Source organism: Salvelinus alpinus, chromosome 32, assembly GCF_045679555.1.
Source record: "Salvelinus alpinus chromosome 32, SLU_Salpinus.1, whole genome shotgun sequence".
NCBI classification, from domain to species: Eukaryota; Metazoa; Chordata; class Actinopteri; order Salmoniformes; family Salmonidae; genus Salvelinus; species Salvelinus alpinus.
Window position 1 is genome coordinate 3,148,248 of NC_092117.1, and position 24,284 is coordinate 3,172,531.

General features: G+C 42.6%; 1 protein-coding gene across 4 annotated transcripts in view; it reads right to left on the reverse strand.

The window, feature by feature from the left end:
* The window catches only part of LOC139562487 (serum response factor-like), a 64,274-nt gene that overhangs the window by 22,876 nt on the left and 17,114 nt on the right, over nucleotides 1-24,284 (reverse strand). For all 4 annotated transcript variants that reach the window (XM_071380214.1, XM_071380212.1, XM_071380213.1 and 1 more), the window contains exon 2: nucleotides 22,227-22,493. In XM_071380214.1, the coding sequence (XP_071236315.1) occupies nucleotides 22,227-22,493 (267 nt within the window). The remainder of the gene's footprint in view (nucleotides 1-22,226; nucleotides 22,494-24,284) is intronic.

Consider the following 24,284-nt stretch of genomic DNA (forward strand, 5'->3'; position numbering starts at 1 on the left):
GCAAATTTGAGGCGAGCCATCCTCAACAAGGTTGGAAAGTGACAGTGAAGATGAGGCCTCAGAGTCTGATGTTCAGAAGGTGGACATTGAGGAGGTCCAGGGAGAAGACATGGAAACTTGAGAGGAAGACAACCAAAGCTTAAGTTTCTAGACTATCATTTTACAGATGTATGTTGAAAACGTTTTTGGGAAATGTGATGGATCATTGGGGATCATTCAATATTCCCTTTTGTTGTTCAGTGAAAAAATCCCATGTGAAGAGTCAACTCATTTAATTAATGTTCAATTCGTAACTACATTTATTTTTTTTACTTCTATTGGAAGGATTTAATCATTTGCAATTATGTCCACTTATGATAAGGTCAAATGTTTATGTCTGTCTCCATATGATATGGTAAATATACTCAATGCAAAAAAATGACATTTAAATGGCATTAATATTAATTTGCATAAATTTCAGTTAATTCCCATATATTCCCGTTAATTCCTATGGAAAGTTTCAACCTCTGAATATTCCCCAAAATGTGCAACCCTAGACATAGCTTATTTCAAGCTGGGTTTGCTCCTACGGTGCCTTCAGAAAGTAGGCACCGTAGGAGCGCACTGGAGCAGGTTTTCATCAAGGATCTCTGTACTTTTCTCCGTTCATCTTTCCCTCGATTTTCAAAAAATCTGTTTTCACTTTGTCATTATGGGATATTGTGTGTAGATTGATGAGGAAAACATGTAATTTAATCAATTTTAGAAAAAGGCTGTAAAGTAACAAAATGTTGAAAGTCAAGTGGTCTGAACACTTTCCGAATGCACTTTATGCTTGAAAATATGTAGAGTAGTACTCAGTAATGCGTTGCATTGGATTTGCCCCAAACATAACACTTTGTATTCAGGACAAAAAGTGAATTGCTTTGCCACATTTTTTGTAATATTACTTTAGTGCCTTGTAGCAAACAGGATTGTTTTTGGAATATTTTTATTCTGTACAGGCTCCCTTCAATTAGGTTAGTATTGTGGAGTAACTGCAATGTTGTTGATCCATTCTCAGTTTTCTCCTATCACTGCCATTAAACTCTGTAACTGTTTTAAAGTTGGCCTCATGGTGAAATCCCTATGTGGTTGCCTTCCTCTCCGGCAACTGAGTTAGGAAGGACGCCTGTCACTTTGTAGTGACTGGGTGTATTGATACACCATCCAAAGTGTAATTAATAACTTCACCATGCTCAAAGAGATATTCAATGTATTCTTTCTTTGTTTTTACCCATCTACAAATAGATGTCCTTCTTTGTGAGTCATTGGAAAACCTCCCAGGTCTTTGTGGTTAAATCTGTGTTTGAAATTCACTGCTCGACTGAGGGACCTTACAGATCATGTGTGTGGTACGGATATGAGGTAGTCATTCAAAAATCATGTTAAACACTATTTCATTAAACACTATTTATGTGACTTGTTACGCAAATCTTTACTCCTGTACTTATTTAGGCTTGCCATAATAAACGGGTTGAAGACTCAAGACATTTCAGCTTTTCATTTTTATTCATTTGTAAAAAATAAAAAATAAATGTTTAAATCCACTTTGACATTATGGGGTGGTGTGTTCAGGGTTGGGTAAGTTACTTTCTAAATGTAATCCGTTACAGTTACCTGTCTAAAAATGTAATCAGTAACTTTTGGATTCCGCAAACTCAGTAACGTAATCTTGATTACATTCAGTTACTTTTAGATTACTTTCCCCTTAAGCGGCATTAGAAGAAGACAAAAATGTATGTTACCAATTGAACAACATCTATTGCAGGATAAATCAATGTTAAAGTTTACATAGCTAGGCATATATGGATGTTACATATTACTTTATGGGTTGATTATGTAGGCTTCTTCTAACCCATCGCTTTCTACTACATATAATAATACGATAAAATTATATCTTTACATTAAAAATCTGAATTTCAGTCACTCCAATAAATGTTATACCCCTTGATCTTCAAGAACAGGACTTGGAAATATGGAAGTATAGATTAGCCAAATTGTTTTACCTGAGCATGACCCCAAAACATAGGACTTATTAGCCAGCCCTATTCTGTTGTTTATGATTTTGTTGTTATGGAGGACTGATTGGGCTCATTGATTCGAGTTGAAAAATAAATGCTGCGCTCATGGAATGGCATTCGGCATTTGCTACAGGCCTATTGTTTACCTTTTTGTTGGCGACACTTTAATATATTGATAATATGCAGTTGTTTAAAGGGCCAATCCACAGATGAAACAATAACGAAATGGTCGACCCGCCTCTGTTTTGGGTAAAAAGCTGAGGGATGGGCCTGGAGAAAACTTTACCACTAAGATTAATAGACAGAGCTATGGATGGCAAGGACTGACCATCCACGATATCAAAATTATTGTTTTAACCATGTTATGAGCCTATAGGGTGTTTGTTTACATTTACAAACATTGGAGTAAAACAAGTTTATATGTTGGGTTCTCATGGATTGTGACAGTTGAACTAAGCTCATGAGGCATTTAGAAGTTATATTCTTCAAGAATCAATGGATATATACAGTACCAGTCAAAAATTTGGACACATCTACTCATTCAAGGTTTGAGCGTGTGTCCATTAGGCCCGTGGATTATTGTTTTTATCACCATGAATTAGATTGAACAATAAAAGCCCCACTTTTATTCCATAGGCTGGGATCGGCACTTTACAGCTGTTGCAAGAGCACATTTTCACTGGCTGTCCACTGGTTTCAAAAACAAACTAGGCAACTTAAACTTCTGGAATTCAAGCATTACTGGGTTCAAATACACCTCTAGATTTGTGAACAACCATCCACGACAACCACAATCCATAAGGCACAAATAGCTAAATGAGAGAGCAGCAGTGTGATTCACATCAATGCGCTATGTAGATATCAATAATAAGATAACTGTATTGCCGTAAACTACACCAGTGGACTGTTAGCTAAAGAGACTGGTACTCAGACTACCAGAACACAGGGAAGACAGAGCAGACTGCATGCTGAACGCAGAAGAAATACGAGTCGCAACTCAATCTATTAATTAAAGAGTAGGCCTAATAGTGAGTGAGTAGTGAACAGTGCAGAAGCAGCCAAAGGCAAACCTGAGTAAGACCCCTGTTGGTTTTTATATGTGACTGATTGAGTGGATTAGAGGTACTAGATGCCCCATGGACTACAGAGGCTTTACTGATAAGGCCCTTCACTCTCCCACACACATCTGCATGTGGGCGAGACACACATGCGGACACGCAAGCACACACACACACACACACACACAAATAAATATAAACACATTCAAAACATAAAAACACACAGTACCAAGTTGCAGACAGGAAAATAAAGGGGGTTATTTTGGGGCTATCACCAACACCAGTTGCAGAGGTTCAATAAATGACATACAGTGCATTTGTAAAGTATTCAGACCCCTTCCCTTTCCCATGTTTTGTTACGTTACAGCCTTATCCTCAAATGGATTACATTTCTTTTTTTTCTCTCCACTCAATCTACACACAATACCCCATAATGACAAAGCAAAAACAGAATTTAGTAATCTTTGCAAATGTCTATAAAAAAAATATTAAATACAGAAATACCATATTTACATAAATATTCAGAACACAGTGATCTCCACCATTCTTAAATGGAAGAAGTTTGGAACCACCAAGACTCTTCCTAGAGCTGGCCTGGCCAAACTGAGCAACCAGGATTGAACTTGCGTCACGTCTAGAGGAAACCTGGCACCATCCCTGCGGTGAAGCATGGTGGTGGCGCTCAGAGCGCTCAGGACCTCAGACTGGGGCGAAGGTTCACCTTCCAAAAGGACAATGACCCTAAGCACACAGCCAAGACAACGCAGGAGTGGCTTCGGGACAAGTCTCTGCACGTGCTTGAGTGGCCCAGCTAAAGCCCGGACTTAAACCTGATCGAACATCTCTGGAGAAACCTGAAAATAGCTGTGCAGCAACGCTCCCCATCCAACCTGACAGAGCTTGAGAGGATCTGCAGAGAAGAATGGGAGATATTCCATAACTATTTATTTTACTAGGCAAGTCAGTTAAGAACAAATTCTTATTTTCAATGACGGCCTAGGAACAGTGGGTTAACTGCCTTGTTCAGGGGCAGAACGACAGATTTTTACCTTGTCAGCTCGGGGATTCGATCTTGCAACCTTTCGGTTACTAGTCCAACGCTCTAACCACTAGGCTACCTGTTGCCCCTGGTGGGCGGGAGGTGTGCGAAGCTTGTAGCGTCATACCCAAGAAGGCTCGAGGCTGTAATCACTGCCAAAGATGCTTCAACAAAGTACTGTATTTTTTTAATACATTTAGAAAATGTCTAAACCCCTGTTTTTGCTTCGTCATTATGGGGTATTGTGTGTAGTTTGATGAGGGGGGAAAACGATTTAAATCAATTTTATTATAAGGTTGCAACGTAACAAAATGTGGAAAAGGTCAAGGGGTCTGAATACTTTCCGAATGCACTGTAGGAGTAGTGGCCACCAGTAGACATGTATAATTTGTAAACAAGTTCCTTAGAGACAAGACAAATTAGTATTCCTGGTTGCCAACAGAAGGGAGCTACATAAACTCAATTAAATGCAAAGCAGAGCAGTGTCCGAACCACAAGTCTAATCCACAGAGAAAGATAGAGAGAGCTCTACTAGTCCAAGGTTCTTGCCCTCTCTAGTTAAACAGCATAGGGGGAGGGGGTGTGTGGGAGGTGTGTTGCGCATCTTCTCTACTAGAGCTAATCAAAAGCTTTGAATAACTAATATACTGCTTTAGCCTGGGATTAAAAAGAGAAAGTGGCAGGGTTATGAGCAGTGAGCACCAGTTGTTAGCCGGCCAGACTAGGGAGTGAGAGTGAGGAATGTCTGAGTTATTCTGGAGGGAGGTCCATGTGGGCCGTGGTTGGGGCAGGGGACAGGAAGAGGACGAGCGTGGGTGTATAAACAGTTGAGGGGGGCAGTAGACAGCTGGTGGGAAGGCAGGAAACCTGAGCGACCCTAGAGGAGAGTTAACCCTTTCCACACCAGCTGGGACAACAGGACAGGAGGCCACAGGCCACAGCCTGAACAGACGTTATGTCACAGCCCTTTGGTCTGACAGTGGCGGTAAGAAAAGAAGACTGCATTCTTCTGAAACCCAAACACATTGTGCTTCAGCAGCAGCAGTAGTTAAGCCTTGTTCGAACCAGAATGGCCCATCTTGCAGGAGTCCACCTCCTTTTTCTGAAGCATGGGGCAGCTGATTGAAAAACTATTTTGGGTATTTCAATTACTTTCATATACATTTCGAAGTAAGTATTTGGACAAGTTTTTTGAAAATACAAGTAGATGCATATTGAAATGTATTTGGAAAGTATTGGCATGCATTTGAAAATACTCAAATACACAGACGTGTATTTTCAAATACAAATATTTAAAAACTCCATACATTTGAACCCAGGTTTGTTTGGTCTTAGGGGTAATTTACATGTATTTGTAAACATGTAGGCTATTTGAAAATAGTTTCAAATAGCCTAGTACTTATAGTAAATTATTTGAAAATACTTCAAATAGAGGTAGTTAATTTGCCACAATATTTAAAAAAAAATCTAAAAAGAAAAAAGTATTTAAAATGTCTGCTTCAGTAGACGGCACATGATTTCCTATAGGACAGCCCACCATGTTGTAAGGCACGGTAAGCCATGTAAGACACTTATCAATGTGATGCAATCACCTTTTCCACTGTACTTTGCTTGAGATCTTACAGAAAATGGGGCACTGTCAGTTACCTGGCAGTAATACTCTGTCAGTCCAGCCACGCTATCTCTATGGCCCACTTATCATTGTTCCTCAAACCTGTTTGTTTGACTGTCTCCCTCTGCCTCTCTGCTCTGAATTCCTAACCACAAGTTGATTGAACTGTAATACCTGCGTTGACTTTTGGTTCAGACCAACTGGGGGAAAAAATACATTATACCAAGTTTCTCAACTAAATATCAATCAAAATCTGACATTGATTTTACGTTATGTTAGATTTCTGCCCGGAGGAAGCCTGCAGCCTTGATTAGTCTCTCCCCAAAGCAGTATGCTCTGAGGCTGCAAGCCAGGCTAGCATTGTATAAAATGTAGGTAACCACAGTGCTTTCAAGTTGCTCCTTCAGTCTGGTGATACAGAAGAAAACATCTGTCCTTAACATACAGTCATGTTAAAAAGTACATACACTCCCTGGAAAAAAATGTTGGTACATATTTGGACAGGTGGATATGTAATCTTCACTTCAACCCTATTGACAGATAAAGGTAACCTAATTTAACAAAATGACACTAAAAGGTTATACTTTACAATAATTTATTCATAAAAAAATCTACAGAAATGCAATTTCATAGTGCGGGGAAAAAAAACATTTGGCTGAAATAACTATGTAGCCGTTTCTTGTAACTGTCTATCAGTCTCATATCAACTCAGAGGAATTTCCCCCCCATTATTTACAGTACTGCTTCAACTGTGTCATGTTTGAGGGCCTTCTCGCATGCACGGCCCGCTTCAAGACCCCCCACAGCATATCGTTCAGTTCAGCTTGATCTTTTTGACAGATGACCTCACCTTTTCCTCAAGAATTCTCTGGTACTATATTGAATTCATGGTTGACTCAATGATGGCAAGTTGGCCCTGAGGCAACAAAGCAGCCCCAAACCATAATGCCACCGCCTCCATGCTTCACGGTTGGTATGAGGTTCTTCTGTTCAAAGGCAGTGTTTTGTTTTCGCCAAACATGGCATCTGGCATTGCGGCTAAACAACTCCACCTTTGACTCATCTGTACAGTAGTTTCGGTCTTTACCCAGGTGTTGTCTGGCAAATATCAGTCGTGTCTTGATATTATTTTTTGAAAGCAGAAGCTTCTTCCTTCCTGACCTCTCATGTAGGCCAAGTTTGTGCAGTCTCCTCCTTGACTCATGCACCTCAACATTGATTGTGGCAAGAGAGGCATGTAGATCCCTTGATGTTACCCTGGAGTTCTTGAAGACTTCGCTGACATCTTTTGGTCAGCTCTAGGGCTTAATTTGGTGGGACGACCTGTCCTAAGTAGATTGCCAGTGGTCTGTAATTTTCTCAATTTGTAGATGAGCTGTTGGACAGTGGAATGAAGTACTTTGAATGGCTTCCTAGACTCATGGTCATCAATCATCTTTCTTCTGAGGGCCTCAGATAGGTCTTTTGATCTTGGCATGATGTGTTACCACACATCCATATGGTTAATACCAAAACCAGACCAAGTTTCTAATCTTTATGGAAGGCTGGACCCTCCCCAAGTTACTCTCTAATCATTTGCACCTGCTTTGGTCCACCTGATTCTAATTTTAGCCATTTTATGATATGGTAAAGGTAGGGGGTCTACCAACTTTTTCCGCATAAGGAAATTGCATTTTTGTTTATTTTAATTGCATAACATATTTAAAGTTACATTTGTTTGTGTGATTTGTTAAATTAGGTTACCTTTATCAATGAATGTGGTTGAAATTTAGCTCAAATATCCATTTGTCCAAATATGTAAAAATATATATAATAATTTTAAAACATGGTTTAAATCCATCTTCATGGGAGGTTAAATAAATCACAAATGAAGGTGACAACTGGCAGCCCACCACTAGTTCAGACCCTGCTCTGCTTTGAGTGCCCATTGTAGCTAGCAAACCACACTGGTCGCCGTCTGTCCCCCTCATAATCTCCCATTTGCCGTCTCCCAATCTTGCGCTCTGGCACCCTGCCAGCCACATGGAATTCATGGCTCGATTTGGGACTGCTAAAAAAGGCAAGGCAGCCCAAGTGGAGGAGGTGCAGCCAATGGCAGCTGACCTGTCCACTTGCTCGCTGTAAAATAAAGGGGATGACATAACGTAGCAGCCCTACCCTCCCCCTCTGGCAGAGCGACACATTGCTCTCACCCCACACTCCCACATCCACTAAAATGTGTCACACTCTCTCTCCCTCCCTCTGTTTCTGTCTCCCCCTCTCCATTTCACCAGACACCCTATTTAGAAGTAACCTTGTGATAAGACTGCATATCTGAGTAAATTAACTTTCCATTATCTAAATGACACTCACTTGTCACAGGGTAATTCAGCCCTCTGCCCTGCTGCAGCCCTCCAAAGCTCACATTGTGTCCAGAGAGACAATACAGTGGGAGGAGAGCAGAGAAAGAAAAAAAATACATTGGCCTACAGCGCAATTCCACAGTTACAGAGTGATACTGAGTCAATTTTTCACCTGAACATTTTTGTCAAACAAAAAACAATAATGGCAAAGTTAAACAAACCGAGGACTACTTTTTACAATTTCTGCAGAAAATTTGACAGAAACACATTTAGTTGAAGAACAGTGCAGATGCAAAGTTTGGTAACAGAAGGACGGTTTGTGCTGCTGGTGCAGTCATTCTGTTAGCAAACTTTGCATCGGCACTGTTCTTCAACTAAATGTGTTTTTGTCAAATTTTCTGCGGAAATTGTTCAAAGTAATTGTGCATAGGGTTGTATGGTTTGTTTAACTGTGCAATCATTGGATTTAGATTGACATACATTTTAAAAGAGAAAAATCGGAGTCTCAGTGTCACTATTATCTATGGAATTGCCCAACAGCAGTTTACAGTTTACTGGAATAATACAACAGCAATGATGGATTACTATGAAGAATGAGGACTAAAAAGGGAAAATTAAGGTTTGAATGATTGGAATAATGAGACCATTATAAATCAAATCGTATTTGTCACATGCGCGGAATACAACAGGGAAATGCTTACTTACAAGCCCCTAACCAACAATGGATTAAAAAAAAGAATAAGAAAAGAATAAGAAATTAAAGTAACATAATTAAAGAGCAGCAGTAAAATAACAGTAGCGAGACTATATACAGGGGGTACCGATACAGAGTCAATGTGCGGGGGGATCGGTTAGTCGAGGTAATATGTACATTTAGGTAGAGTTATTAAAGTGACTATGCATAGATAATAACAGAGTTGCAGCGGTGTAAAGGGGGGTGGGGGGGGGGGGGCAATGCAAATAGTTTGGATAGCCATTTGATTAGATGTTCAGGAGTCTTATGGCTTAGGGGTAGAAGCTGTTTAGAAAGCCTCTTGGACCTAGACTTGGCGCTCTGGTACCGTTTGCCATGCGGTAGCAGAGAGAACAGTCTATGACTAGGATGGCTGGAGCCTTTGACAATTTTTAGGGCCTTCCTCTGACACCGCCTGGTATAGAGGTCCTGGATGGCAGGAAGCTTGGCCCCAGTGATGTACTGGGCCATACGCACTATCCTTTGTAGTGTCTTGTGGTCGGAGGCCGAGCAGTTGCCATACCAGGCAGTGATGCAACCAGTCAGGATGCTCTCGATGGTGCAGCTGTAGAACCTTTTGAGGATCTGAGGACCAAAGCCGAATCTTTTCAGTCTCCTGAGGGGGAATAGGTTTTGTCGTGCCCTCTTCACGACTGTCTTGGTGTGCTTGGACCATGTTTGTTTATTGGTGATGTAGACACCAATGAACTTGAAGCTCTCAACCTGCTCCACTACAGCCCCGTGATGAGAATGGGGGTGTGCTCGGTCCTCCATTTCCTGTAGTCCACAATCATCTCCTTTGTCTTGATCACGTTGAGGGAGAGGCTGTTGTCCTGGCACCACACGGACAGGTCTCTGACCTCCTCCCCTATAGGCTGTCTCGTCGTTGTCGGTGATCAGGCCTACTACTGTTGTGTCATCGGCAAACTTGATGATGGTGTTGGAGTTGTGCCTGGCCGTGCAGTCATGAGTGAACAGGGAGTACAGGAGGGGACTGAGCACGCACCCCTGAGGGGCCCCCGTGTTGAGGATCAGCGTGGCGGATGTGTCGTTACCTACCCTTACCACCTGGGGGTGGCTCGTCAGGAAATCCAGGATCCAGTTGCAGAGGGAGGTGTTTAGTCCCAGGGTCCTTAGCTTAGTGATGAGCTTTAAGGGCACTATGGTGTTGAACGCTGAGTTGTAGTCAATGAACAGCATTCTCACATAGTTGTTCAGGTGGGAAAGGGCAGTGTGGAGTGCGATTGAGATCGCAACATCTGTGGATCTGTTATGGCGGTATGCAAATTGTAGTGGGTCTAGGGTTTCTGGGATAATGGTGTTGATGTGAGCCATGACCAGCCTTTCAAAGCATTTCATGGCTACAGACGCGAGTGCTACGGTTGGGTAGTCATTTAGGCAGCTTACCTTAGTGTTCTTGGGCACAGAGACTATGTTGTCTGCTTGAAACATATTGGTATTACAGACTCAGACAGGGAGAGGTTGAAAATGTCAGTGAAGACACTTGTCAGTTGGTCTGCGCATGCTCGGAGTACACGTCCTGCTAATCCGTCTGGCCCTGCAGCCTTATAAATGTTGACTTGTTTAAAAGGTCTTACTCAGATCGGAGAGCATGATCACACAGTCATCCGGAATAGCTGATGCTCTCATGCATGTTTCAGTGTTACTTGCATAGAAGTAATTTAGCTCGTCTGGTCGGCTCGTGTCACTGGGCAGCTCTCGGCTGGGCTTCCCTTTGTAGTCTGTAATAGCCGGTGTAGTACGATTCGATCTTAGTCCTGTATTGACACTTTGCCTGTTTGATGGTTCGTCGGAGGGCATAGCGGGATTTCTTATAAGTGTCCAGGTTAGCGTCCCGCTCCTTGAAAGCGCAGCTCTACCGTTTAGCTCAGTGCGGATGTTGCCTGTAATCCATGGCTTCTGGTTGGGGTATGTACGTACAGTCACTGTGGGGACGATGTCATCGATGCACTTATTGATGGAGTCAGACTGATAAGTTAAACACAAAAAAACTAGCAAAATAACACAGTTGGTTAGGAGCACGTAAAACGTCAGCCATCTTGTCCGGCTCCATTCAATCCAATAAACTCAGTGGTGTAAAGTACTTAAAAGTATTTTTACTTAAGTACTACTTAAGTTGTTTTTTGGGGTATCTGTATTTTTGAAAACTTTTACTCCACTACATTCTTAAAGAAAATAATGTAGTTTTTACTCCTTATATTTTCCTTGACACCCAAAAGTACTCGTTACATTTTGAATGCTTAGCAGGACAGGAAAATTGTCAAATTCACACACTTATCAAGAGAGCATCCCTGGTCATCCCTACTGCCTCTGATCTGGCAGACTCACTAAACACAAATGATTAATTTGTAAATTATGTCTGAGTGTTGAACTGTGACCCTGGCTATCCGGAAATGAACAAAACAAGAATATCGTGTCGTCTGGTTTTACTCAAGTAGTATATTACTGGGTGACTTTCACTTTCACTTTTTTTATTTTATTTTTTAGTAATTTTCTTTTAAGGTGTCTTTACTTTTACTCAAGTATAAAAATTGGGTACTTTTCCCACCACTGAATAAACTTCCGTCATCCTTGAGGGGGAATTATTTCTGGGGAAGTTTGAGAAAAATGTATAGCTGAACTAATTGATCTATCTATAAAAACAAACATGTTAAATCCTAATTGGCATTCTCTGGCCTTCTAGTGAGAAGAATGCAACAGTGGTGGTAAGGAAACGTGATCTGCATTAACGAGATGGAAAGAAATAAAACCAGCATAATAACAGCTACAACAGTACTAGCAACCAGGCAGAGAAAGAGTGTAACTAGGTGTAACTAGGATGCTACCCTTACACACAGATCTAGGGTCAGCTTACCCTCCCCAAATCTTAAGCTTACAGTTGATTCAGAAAGAATTCATACCTCTTGACTTATTCCACATTTTGTTGTGTTACGGCCTGAATACAAAATGGATTAAACAGATTTTTCTCTCACCCATCGACAGTGCATTCGGAAAGTACTCAGACCCCTTGAATTTTTCCACATTTTGTTACAGCCTTATTCTGAAATGGATTAAATAGTTTTTTTTTCACTCATCAATCTACGCACAATACCCCATAATGACAAAGCAAAAATAGGTTTTTAGAAATTTTAGCACATTTATGAGATTAAAATTAATAAATACAAAAAATAGCAAATTTACATAAATATTCAGACCCTTTACTCAATACTTTCTTGAAGCACCTTTGGCAGCGATTACAGCCTCAACTCTTCTTGGGTATGAAGCTACAAGCTTGGCTCACCTGTATTTGGGGAGTTTCTCCCATTCACCTGCCAGGTTGGATGAGGAGTGTCGCTGCTCAGCTATTTTCAGGTCTCTCCAGAGATGTTCGATCGGGTTCAAGTCTGGGCTCCGGCTGGGCCTCTCAAGGACATACAGAAACTTGTCCCGAAGCCACTCCTGCGTTGTCTTGGCTGTGTGCCGAGTGTCGTTGTCCGGTTGGAAGGTGAACCTTCGCCCCAGTCTGAAGTCTTGAGCGCTATGGATCAAGTTTTCATCAAGGATCTCTCTGTACTTTGCTCCGTTCATCTTTCCCTCGATCCTGACTAGTCTCCCAGGGACAGGGAGATTGGTAAGGATAGAGGGAACAATGAAAGGAGTCAAATATAGGCAAATCCTTAATGAGATCCTGGTTCAGAGTGCGATCCTGGTTCAGAGTGCAAACGACCTTAGACTGGGGTGAAGATTTACATTCCAACAGAACAGGACAATGACCCAAAGCATAGAGCCAAAGCAACACTGGAATGGTTTCACAATAAGAACGTGAAAGTCCTTTACGTGGCCCAATCAAAGCCCAAACTAAAATCCCATTAAATCTGTGAAAAGACTTGAAGATTGCTGTTCACCGCCACTCCCCATCTAACTTAACATAGCTTGAGAAAATCTGCAAGGTAGAATGGGAGAAAATCCCCAAATCCAGATGTGCAAAACTGCTAGACATACCCAAGATGACAAAGCTGTAATCGCCACCAAAGGTGCTTCTACAAAGTATTGTAAATTAGATATTTCTTTATTTCATTTTCAATAAATGTGCAAACATGTCTAAAAAACATGTTTCACTGTCATGATGGTGTATTGTGTGTAGATGGGAGAGAAAAATCATCTTTAATCCATTTTGAATTCAGGCTGTAACAACAAAATGTGGAATAAGTCAAGGGGTATGAATACTTTCTGAAGGCACTGTAACTGTTATGGAGAAAAACACAACACTTGCCTTAGATCAGCGTCTTGTTTTCTCAGTGTCTTGGGTAACTTACTTCATCCCACTAACAGACGGGAACAGAGAAATACAAAAAAAGCTAAAGGATCCAGATGTGACAGAGATGCAGAGAAGACCTATTGAAAGTGAGGGGTCAGAAAGAATCCCGATGTACACTAGTACACACATCATTAGGCTACAGGTTTCCAAATGTCACATGATGCTCGACTGCATCTTGTCACATGGCTGCTGCTGACCAAACTCTTCTGCTTCACCTAGCCTTGCACATGACCCTCCCCTCATCTCCCTACACCAACCAGACCAAAAGGTGAATTGTTTAGACTAGCTTCTACAGTATGTATGACATACTGTTCAAGACAAATGGTATCCAGAGACTTCAGGGAAGCGTAAAGCAGCAATTTTGAAAACGAAGAGTTCATCATGGCTACAGTAACCATCTACCGGGCTCTAACTATACGAGTGTTGATCCCCACATGTATTAAAGTTGCATGGACTTCACAATGACAAACCATACTCAAGTCTCTCGGTCCCCCTCCCTCCCTCCAAGTACCAAGTTCCCAGAGTCATCACCAACCAACATTAGTCTCAAGGAATAATGGCATCCAAGGGGACAGATCATTGATAACAGCCAAATCTTTTAATTTCATCTACACCCCCCCACTCCACTCAAATGTACAACCCAACACATCACTAAATTAGAAAAAAACTATTGCAGGACTCCAAAGACAGCAGCAGCTTATAAGGAATGTGAGGGGCCTCAGCCAAGAGAGCAGGCAGGGAAACCATACCATATATGGACATGGAAGCAGAATAACACTTGTATCAATGAATGAAGCGGGCATTAGAGTGACTTAACAACCCAAAGGTCGATCACCATTCTCAAAGTAGACAGCACGTATCTATAACTGGCCGGTGAAAACATGAAATGATCACATAGGGATGGATGTGTTCCTCTTCAAATAGGTGTACTTAAATCAAAGTCTACAGCGTGGAAATCCTGGCTGCTAGCATGTGACTGCATGAGCAACAGCAGCAAGGTGTTCCATGGGGTAATGAAGCACATCTAACTATACATAAGCTGTCCAAATGGCTTTAGAACATTGCAATCTCTCTCCACTGCACATTACAAAGCCTACTACTTTTTTAAAGAATAGTATCATGAAAAAACATTATTTCACTGATACAGTGGACATGACCTGTGTCTATTGGAGAAATCCCCCCCTGAAATATTACAACCAACCACAACAGGCTTTATGCTTCTGCGTAATACAACCCAGACCTGCCTTGATCTACAGGTTTATAGGCAGGGGTTCGGAGACTTTTCTGCGCCGAGGTTCAGCGAGGTAGAGAGAAGATAACAGATAATCCATCCTGTTGAGTGGTTTCGTGTTCCACTACTTTGGTCCGTCTTTACACCTCTGCTTCCTGCCACAAGATAATTAACCGGGCTGTTTGAGCCAATTAAAGATGATTTCGAAGACAATCAAACCAAATCGCGAGCAACAAGCCAAAAGAGGTCGCCTCGAGTTCAATAGACTCTCAGAGGTTTACGCATACCGGTAAACAGAGTTTCCATAACTTAATGTGTATCTGATGAACGAGTCTAGTTCTCTTCTGCTGTGGTTGGCTGGAATATTCTGGGGGGATTTGATGGAGCATCTAGTAGTAGCGCTCTGGTGCTTTATCTTTCTATTGACACGCCACGTCAAAATCTGTCAGTTTAAGCTAGAGATGTGTTGGTTGTTGTTGTAAACACTTGGGAACAGGCCAGCACTACAGTACAGGTCATCTGATGAGCAGAACACGCAGATGTGATTCTGTTTCTGTTCCAAAGCCAGTTTGTTCTGGCTTTGTTTTGCAACGGAAAACAAAAAAATGAGGATTTCTTATTGGTGTTCTGGTAATCCCTCTGTCTGTTTTCTTATGGTCTCTCTAGACACCCGGGTCGCCTCCCACAATTTTCTCACGTCCGGCGTCTGTACATAATAGAACGTCAGTTTGGCATAGAGGAACTACATTACTGCCTAAGTCACTACCTTATCGCTTGAGTAAAATACTAAATAGTAGACAACAAGATGGAGATCACAGAGGTTATTTTTAATAGTACATTCTGCAAGTGGCCAGTTTGCATCTAATACCTTTACTAAAACCACTGCACAGAATTTGCTTGCAAACTTTGGCCTCGTGATTTGTTGGGAGAGCTGTCGGTCTGAAGAGGACCCACCTTTTCTTATCGAAGTTGTCAAGAGTCTGTCATTGAAACCAAACCCTAGTCACTAGAGGTGTAATGGTACACGTACAATGACTTCAGAGAATATTCATACCCCTTGACTTACTCCACACTTTGTTGTGTTACAGCCAGAATTCAAAAGGGATTAAATATATTTTGTTTAAACAATTCCCACCGACCCCATAATGACAAAGTGAAAACATGTTTGTAGAAACTTGAGCACATTTATGGAAAATGAAATACAGAAATCTCAATTACAAAGGTATTCACACCCCTGAGTCAATACATGCTACAATCATTACCTTTGGCAGTGATTACAGTTGTGAGTCTTTCTGGGTAAGTCTAAGAGCTTTGCACACCTGGATTGTACAATATTTGCATATTATTATTTAAATTCTTCAAGCTCTGTCAAGTTGGTTGTTGATCATTGCTAGACAGCCACTTTCAAGTCTTGCCATATATCTTCAAGGTGACTTAAGTCAAAACTGTAACTAGGCCACTTAGGAACATTCAAATCTCATCTTGGTAAGCAACTCCAGTGTATATTTGGCCTTGTGTTTTAGGTTATTGTCCTGCTGAAAGGTGAATTTGTCTCCCAGTGTCTGTTGGAAAGCAGACTAAACTAGTGGTTAGAGCGCTAGGCCAGTAACCGAAAGGTTGCTGGATCGAATCCCCGAGCTCACAAGGTAAAAATCTGTTGTTCTGCTCCTGAGCAAGGCAGTTAACCCACTGTTCCCCGGGCGCCGAAGACATGGATGTCAAGAAAGGCAGCCCCCCACACCTCTCTGATTCAGTTGAATGCATACTGGCTTGCGAAAGTATTCACCCCCCTTGGCATTTTTCCTATTTTGTTGTCTTACAACCTGGAATTAAAATAGATTTTTTGGAGGGGTTTGTATCATTTGATTTACACAACATACCTACCACTTTGAAGATACAAAATATATTTAATTGTGAAACAAGAAATAAGACAAAAAAAATGAAAATTGAGCGTGCATAACTATTCACCCCCCCAAAGTCAATACTTTGTAGAGTCACCTTTTGCAGCAATTACAGCTGAAAGTCTCTTGGGGTATGTCTCTATAAGCTTAGCACATCTAGCCACTGGGATTTTTGCCCATTCTTCAAGGCAAAAGTGCTCCAGCTCCTTCAAGTTGGATGGGTTCCGCTGGTGTACAGCAATCTATAAGTCAGGGCACAGATTCTCAATTGGATTGAGGTCTGGGCTTTGACTAGGCCATTCCAAGACATTTAAATGTTTCCCCTTAAACCACTTGAGTGTTGCTTTAGCAGTATGCATTGGGTCATTGTCCTGCTGCAAGGTGAACCTCGGTCCCAGTCTCAAATCTCTGGAAGACTGAAACAGGTTTCCCTCAAGAATTTCCCTGTATTTAGTGCCATCCATCATTCCTTCAATTCTGACCAGTTTCCCAGTCCCTGCCAATGAATGGGGTTCTCGGGGTGGTGAGGTGTTGCGTTTGCGCCGGACATAGTGTTTTCCTTGAAGGCCAAAAAGCTATATTTTAGTCTCATCTGACCAGAGTACCGTCTTCCATGTTTTGGGAGTCTCCCACATGCCTTTTGGCAAACACCAAACATGTTTGTTTATTTTTTTCTTTAAGCAGTGGCTTTTGTCTGGCAACTCTTCCATAAAGCCCGGCTCTGAGGAGTGTACGACTTAAAGTGGTCCTATGTACAGATAATCCAATCTCCGCTGTGGAGCTTTGCAGCTCCGTCAGGTTTATCTTTGGTCTCTTTGTTGCCTCTCTGATTAATGCCCTCCTTGCCTGGTCTGTGAGTTTTGTTGGGCGGCCCTCTCTTGGCAGGTTTGTTGTGGTGACATATTTAATAATGGATTTAATGGTGCTCCGTGGGATGTTCAAAGTATCCGATTTTTTTTTATTACCCAACCCTAATCTGTACTTCTTCAAAACGTTGTCCCTGACCTGTTTGGAGGGCTACTTGGTCTTCATGGTGCCGCTTGCTTGGTGGTGCCCCTTGCTTAGTGGTGTTGCAGCCTCTGGGGGCTTTCAGAACAGGTGTATATATACTGAGATCATGTGACACTTAAATAAAGTCCACCTGTGTGCAATCTATTCTTTTTGATACTGTCGCAAAGCTAACTAAAAAGCAGCATTCCCCAAGAGAGGATGGCTTTCACTTCAGCAGTAATAAATTCATGAACTTCTTTGAGGAAAAGATCATGATCATTAGAAAGCAAATTACGGACTACTCTTTAAATCTGCGTATTCCTCCAAAGCTCAGTTGTCCTGAGTCTGCACAACTCTGCCAGGACCTAGGATCAAGAGACACTCAAGTGTTTTAGTACTATATCTCTTGACACAATGATGAAAATAATCATGGCCTCTAAACCTTCAAGCTGCATACTGGACCCTATTCCAACTAAACTACTGAAAGAGCTGCTTCCTGTGCTTGGCCCTCCTATGTTGAACATAATAAACGGATCTCTATCCACCGCATGTGTACCAAACTCACTAAAAGTGACAGTAATAAAGCCTCTCTTGAAAAAGCCAAACCATGACCCAGAAAATATTTTTTAAACTATTGGCCTATATCGAATCTTCTATTCCTCTCAAATATTTTTGAAAAAGCTATTGCGCAGCAACTCACTCCCTTCCTGAAGACAAAGAATGTATACGAAATGCTTCAGTCTGGTTTTAGACCCCATCAGAGCACTGAGACTGCACTTGTGAAGGTGGTAAATGACCTTTTAATGGCGTCAGACCGAGGCTCTGCATCTGTCCTTGTGCTCCTAGACCTTAGTGCTGCTTTTGATACCGTCGATCACCACATTCTTTTGGAGAGATTGGAAACCTACACGGACAAGTTCTGGCCTGGTTTAGATCTTATCTGTCGGAAAGATATCAGTTTGTCTCTGTGAATGGTTTGTACTCTGACAAATCAACTGTAAATTTCGGTGTTCCTCAAGGTTCCGTTTTAGGACCACTATTGTTTTCACTATATATTTTACCTCTTGGGGATGTCATTCGAAAACATAATGTTAACTTTCACTGCTATGCGGATGACACACAGCTGTACATTTCAATGAAACATGGTGAAGCCCCAAAAGTGCCCTCGCTAGAAGCCTGTGTTTCAGACATAAGGAAATGGAAAGCTGCAAACTTTCTACTTTTAAACTCGGACAAAACAGAGATGGTTGTTCTAGGTCCCAAGAAACAAAGAGATCTTCTGTTGAATCTGACAATTAATCTTGATGGTTGTACAGCCGTCTCAAATAAGACTGAAGGACCTCGGCGTTACTCTGGACCCTGATCTCTCTTTTGACGAACATATCAAGACTGTTTCAAGGACAGCTTTTTTTCATCTACGTAACATTGCAAAAATCAGAAACTTTCTGTCCAAAAATGATGCAGAAAAATTCATCCATGCTTTTGTTACTTCTAGGTTAGACTACTGCAATGCTCTACTTTCCGGCTACCCGGATAAAGCACTGAATAAACTTCAGTTAGTGCTAAATACGGCTGCTAGAATCCTGACTAGAACCAAAATATTTGATCATATTACTCCAGTGCTAGCCTCCCTACACTGGCTTCCTGTTAAGGCAAGGGCTGATTTCAAGGTTACACTGCTAACCTACAAAGCATTACATGGGCTTACTCCTACCTATCTTTCCGATTTGGTCGTGCCGTACATACCTACACATACGCTGCGGTCACAAGACGCAGGCCTCCAAATTGTCCCTAGAATTTCTAAGCAAACAGCTGGAGGCAGGGCTTTCTCCTATAGAGCTCCGTTTTTATGGAATGGTCTGCCTACCCATGTGAGAGACGCAGACTCGGTCTCAACCTTTAAGTCTTTCCTGAAGACTCATCTCTTCAGTAGGTCCTATGATTGAGTGTAGTCTGGCCCAGGAGTGTGAAGGTGAACGGAAAGGCTCTGGAGCAACGAACCGCCCTTGCTGTCTCTGCCTGGCCGGTTCCCCTCTCTCCACTGTGATTCTCTGCCTCTAACCCAATTACAGGGGCTGAGTCACTGGCTTACTGGTGCTCTTCCATGCCGTCCCAAGGAGGGGTGCGTCACTTGAGTGGGTTGAGTCACTGACGTGGTCTTCCTGTCTGGGTTGGCGCCCCCCCTTGGGTTGTGCCGTGGCGGAGATCTTTGTGGGCTATACTCGGCCTTGTCTCAGGATGGTAAGTTGGTGGTTGAAGATATCCCTCTAGTGGTGTGGGGGCTGTGCTTTGGCAAAGTGGGTGGGGTTATATCCTTCCTGTTTGGCCCTGTCCGGGGGTATCATCGGATGGGGCCACAGTGTCTCCTGACCCCTCCTGTCTCAGCCTCCAGTATTTATGCTGCAGTAGTTAATGTGTCAGGGGGCTAGTCTGTTATATCTGGAGTACTTCTCCTGTCTTATCCAGTGTCCTGTGTGAATTCTCTCTTTCTCTCTCTCGGAGGACCTGAGCCCTAGGACCATGCCTCAGGACTACCTGGCATGATGACTCCTTGCTGTCCCCAGTCCACCTGGCTGTGCTGCTGCTCCAGTTTCAACTGTTCTGCCTGCGGCTATGGAACCCTGACCTGTTCACCGGACGTGCTACCTGTCCCAGACCTGCTGTTTTCAACTCTCTAGAGACAGCAGGAGCGGTAGAGACACTCTCAATGATCGGCTATGAAAAGCCAACTGACATTTACTCTTGAGGTGCTGACTTGTTGCACCCTCGACAACTACTGTGATTATTATTATTTGACCATGCTGGTCATTTATGAACATTTGAACATCTTGGCCATGTTCTGTTATAATCTCCACCCGGCACAGCCAGAAGAGGACTGGCACCCCTCATAGCCTGATTCCTCTCTAGGTTTCTTCCTAGGTTTTGAGCTAAAAAAAACATTTTCAAAAATTGCATTTTAGGCTAGTGTGTTAAAACAACTAAAGCTTATGCGCACATTGTAAGCAAAATTAAAATCTTAAATTGGCGCATTTCAAACTGTCCTTTAGTGAGCCGCAGCCGGGAACTAAATATTTGCATGAACATAACAAGACTCAACAACTGAGACGTAAACTGAACAAGTTCCACAGACATGAGACTAACATAAATGGAATAATGTGTCCATGAACAAAGTGAGGGTCAAAAACCAAAAGTAACAGTCAGTATCTGGTGTGGCCACCAGATGCATTAAGTACTGCAGTGCATCTCCTCCTCATGGACTGCACCAGATTTGCCAGTTATTGCTGTGAGATGTTACCTCACTCTTCCACCAAGGCACCTGCAAGTTCCCGGACATTTCTGGGGGGGAATGGCCCTAGCCCTCACCCTCCGATCCAACAGGTCCCAGACGTGCTCAATGGGATTGAGATATGGGCTCTTCGCTGGCCATGGCAGAACACTGACATTCCTGTCTTGCAGGAAATCACACACAGAACGAGCAGTATGGCTGGTGGCATTGTCATGCTGGAGGGTCATGTCAGGATGAGCCTGCAGGAAGGGTACCCCATGAGGGAGGAGGATGTCTTCCCTGTAACGCACAGCATTGAGATTGCCTGCAATCATAACAAGCTCAGACCGATGATGCTGTGACACACCGCCCCAGGCCATGACGGGCCCTCCACCTCCAAATCGATCCCGCTCCAGAGTACAGGCCTCAGTGTAACGCTCATTCCTTTGACGATAAATGCGAATCCGACCATCACCTCTGGTTAGACAAAACCGCGACTCGTCAGTGAAGAACACATTTTGCCAGTCCTGTCTGGTCCAGCGACGGTGGGTTTGTACCCATAGACAACGCTGTTGCCAGTGATGTCTGGTGAGGACCTGCCTTGCAACAGGCCTACAAGCCCTCAGTCCAGCCTCTCTCCGCCTATTGCGGACAGTCTGAGCACTGATGGAGGGATTGTGCGTTCCTGGTTTAACTCGGCAGTTGTTGTTGCCATCCTGTACCTGTCCCGCAGGTGTGATGTTTGATGGACCGATCATGTGCAGGTGTTGTTACATGTGGTCTGCCACTGCGAGGATGATCAGTCTCCCTATAGCGCTGTGTTAGACGTCTCACAGTACGGACATTGCAATATATTTAGCTCTGGCCACATCTGCAGTCCTCATGCCTCCTTGCAGCATGCCTAAGGCACGTTCACGCAGATGAGCAGGGACCCTGGGCATCTTTCTTTTGGTGTTTTTCAGAGTCAGTAGAAAGGCCTCTTTAGTGTCCTAAGTTTTCATAACTGTGACCTTAATTGCCTACCATCTGTAAGCTGTTAGTGTCTTAACGACGGTTCCACAGGTACATGTTCATGAATTGTTTACGGTTCATTGAACAAGCATGGAAAACAGTGTTTAAACCCTTTACAATGAAGATCTGTGAAGTTATTTGGATTTTTACAAATCATCTTTGAAAGACAGGGTCCTGAAAAAGGGACGTTTCTTTTTTTGCTGAGTTTAGTTCTGTACGATGGCGAGTCGTGGAGGACTCGCCATCATCGTTTAAAATCTACAGTTTGGGAACATTTTGGTTTCCCAGTAAATTACAACGGCGATAGACAGAGAGAGTACTACTCAACGAGAATAGCCTATGCAGCTGCGAACACCTCAAACATGTTGACACATTTACGGCGACATCACCCCAGTATTCCTACCACCAGAACAAGACACACACAAAAAAAACTGTCTCTGAACCCTCTGAATTCAAGCAGCCCTTCGCAGCTTAAATAAACAAAAATTAACCACAATAACTGTTGGCATTACATTTTCCTCCTGTACCGAAATGTGACACCAAAACCTACCGAACCGTGGGTTTGGTGAACCGTTACACCCCTACTAGTCACTGCTGTTGCCTAGGGTCGGGTTTACAAAACTAGTTTGGTGACTAATGAATACAACCCCGGTCCTTACGGTGAAGAGCAGCATCAGAACTCACCTTGGTCTCCCCAAGGCTCTCCGACTCAGACACCTGGTAGGTAAGGTCCGTCTCCTCGAAGCCTGTGGCGCTCATACGCTGGTCAGTGGAGGGGTCGTTGCGGGGGGGCGAGTCTGGAGAATTGAGGCACGTCTGGATGAGGGCCTTGCCCGTCTCGCTGGTGATCATGGGCTGGAGCTTCCGCGTGGCAAAGGTGTAGACATGGCCCGTCTCGCTGGCCACCAGTAGCAGGACCTGGGTTCCTGTCAACGTGGAAAGCTCATAGGCCTGCCATGGGGGGAGGGAGATGACAATGTCAACATGCATTTCAGCATTAGAATCAGCATGAGCATCGACATCAGTCTTGGAGGAATGTGCCTAAATAAACAGGGTAAGTTGACATTCCACCACATTCTTAACTACACTGAACAAAAATATAAACGCAACATGTACAGTGTTGGTATGTTTCATGAGCTGAAATAAAAAAATCCCAGGAAAGTTCCGTACGTACATAAAGCTTATTTCTCTCAAATTTTGTCCCCAAATTTGTTTACAGCCCTATTAGTGAGAATTTCTCCACTGCCAAGATAATCCATCCAGCTGACAGGTTTTGCATTTCGAGAAGCTGATTTTTGTCACACAACACAATGCCACAGATGTCTCAAGTTTTGAGGGGGTGTGCAGTTGGCATGCTGACTGCAGGAGTGTCCACCAGAGCTATGCCAGAGAATGTCATGTTCATTTCTCTACAATAAGCTGCCTCCAACAGTTTCTGTGAGTTTGGCAGTACATCCACACCAGCTCTGGACCTCCTTATCCGGCTTCTTCACCTGCGGGATCGTCTGAGGTGGGTTTGGGGTGTGGGGGGGGGGGAATCTGAGGAGTATTTCCACAATCTGTAAGTCCCAATGAGCGCTCTATGACTTGAATGTAAATGTTAAATGTGAAAAACTCATTATGATTGGCTGGGCCTGGCTCCCCAATGGGTGGGTCTGGCTGCTAAGTGGGTGGGCCTATGCCCTCCCAGGCCCAGCCAAGGCTGCACCACTGTCCAGTCATGTGAAATCCATAGCTTAGGGCCTAATTTATTTATTTCAATTGACTGATTTCCTTATATGAACTGTAACTCAGTAAAATCTTTGAAATTGTTGCATTTATATATTTTTGTTCAGTGTAAAACTAACTGTTTAAAACATATCAAAACAAGAGTACCGTAAAACTTAGTCTCAAATAGCCGCCTGTCCCTTTTAATTGCCGGGCAATGGCACACATTTAAGCAAATCAAACAGCCGGTCTAAACTAATTGTTTGATGTTACCATGAATTGTTTACAAGGTTTCATTTTTGATTTCTTACATTAAATAATTCAGTATCGACTCAAAACATCATCCATTTTTATCACCAGTAACAAACTACTAGCCATTGTCTGCTAACAGCTGAGAACTGCTAGCTAACTGGTAAGCACAAAAACAGTCAACCACTTCCGGAGTACAGATTATTATTATTTTTTTAATAAAGCAAGAACTGCCGAAAATACAGAGTCAAAGAAGCGAATAATTATTCTGTGAAGATTAAATGTATCAATTCAAATGCTGGAAATCAAAAATAACCTTTATTTTCATAAGCCCGTCTCTAATAAGCGCCTGTTGTGTTCAGTGATTTAAGCAAATAAACATCCAGGCTATTAAATAGAAGTTTTACGGTAAATTACTTTCTTACCAACACTATTATGTGCATTGCACAGACTCAATTAGGAATAGGAAAAAACTGAGTTCCAGATGGTGCTACCTACAGATAACGGGTTAAAACTGCAGCCAACAAGCCAAGAAACACACACCAAGTCTAAAAATACCTCTGTGGTGAACTCTGACGTATAGCATAAAACTAGCTAAAATAACATGAGATAAGCCTCCAAGAATAGTGTTGGTGATATAGTGATACTGATTTTGTTCCTTACGACAGGGGGTCTTGGTTGTAAGGGAGAGAAAGGCGAGTGGTAGAGGTAATAACCATATAGGTCTTAAAAATGGAGGACAAGAGCAATAGCTCCTCTCACAGGCAGAGGTGGCTGTGAAACATG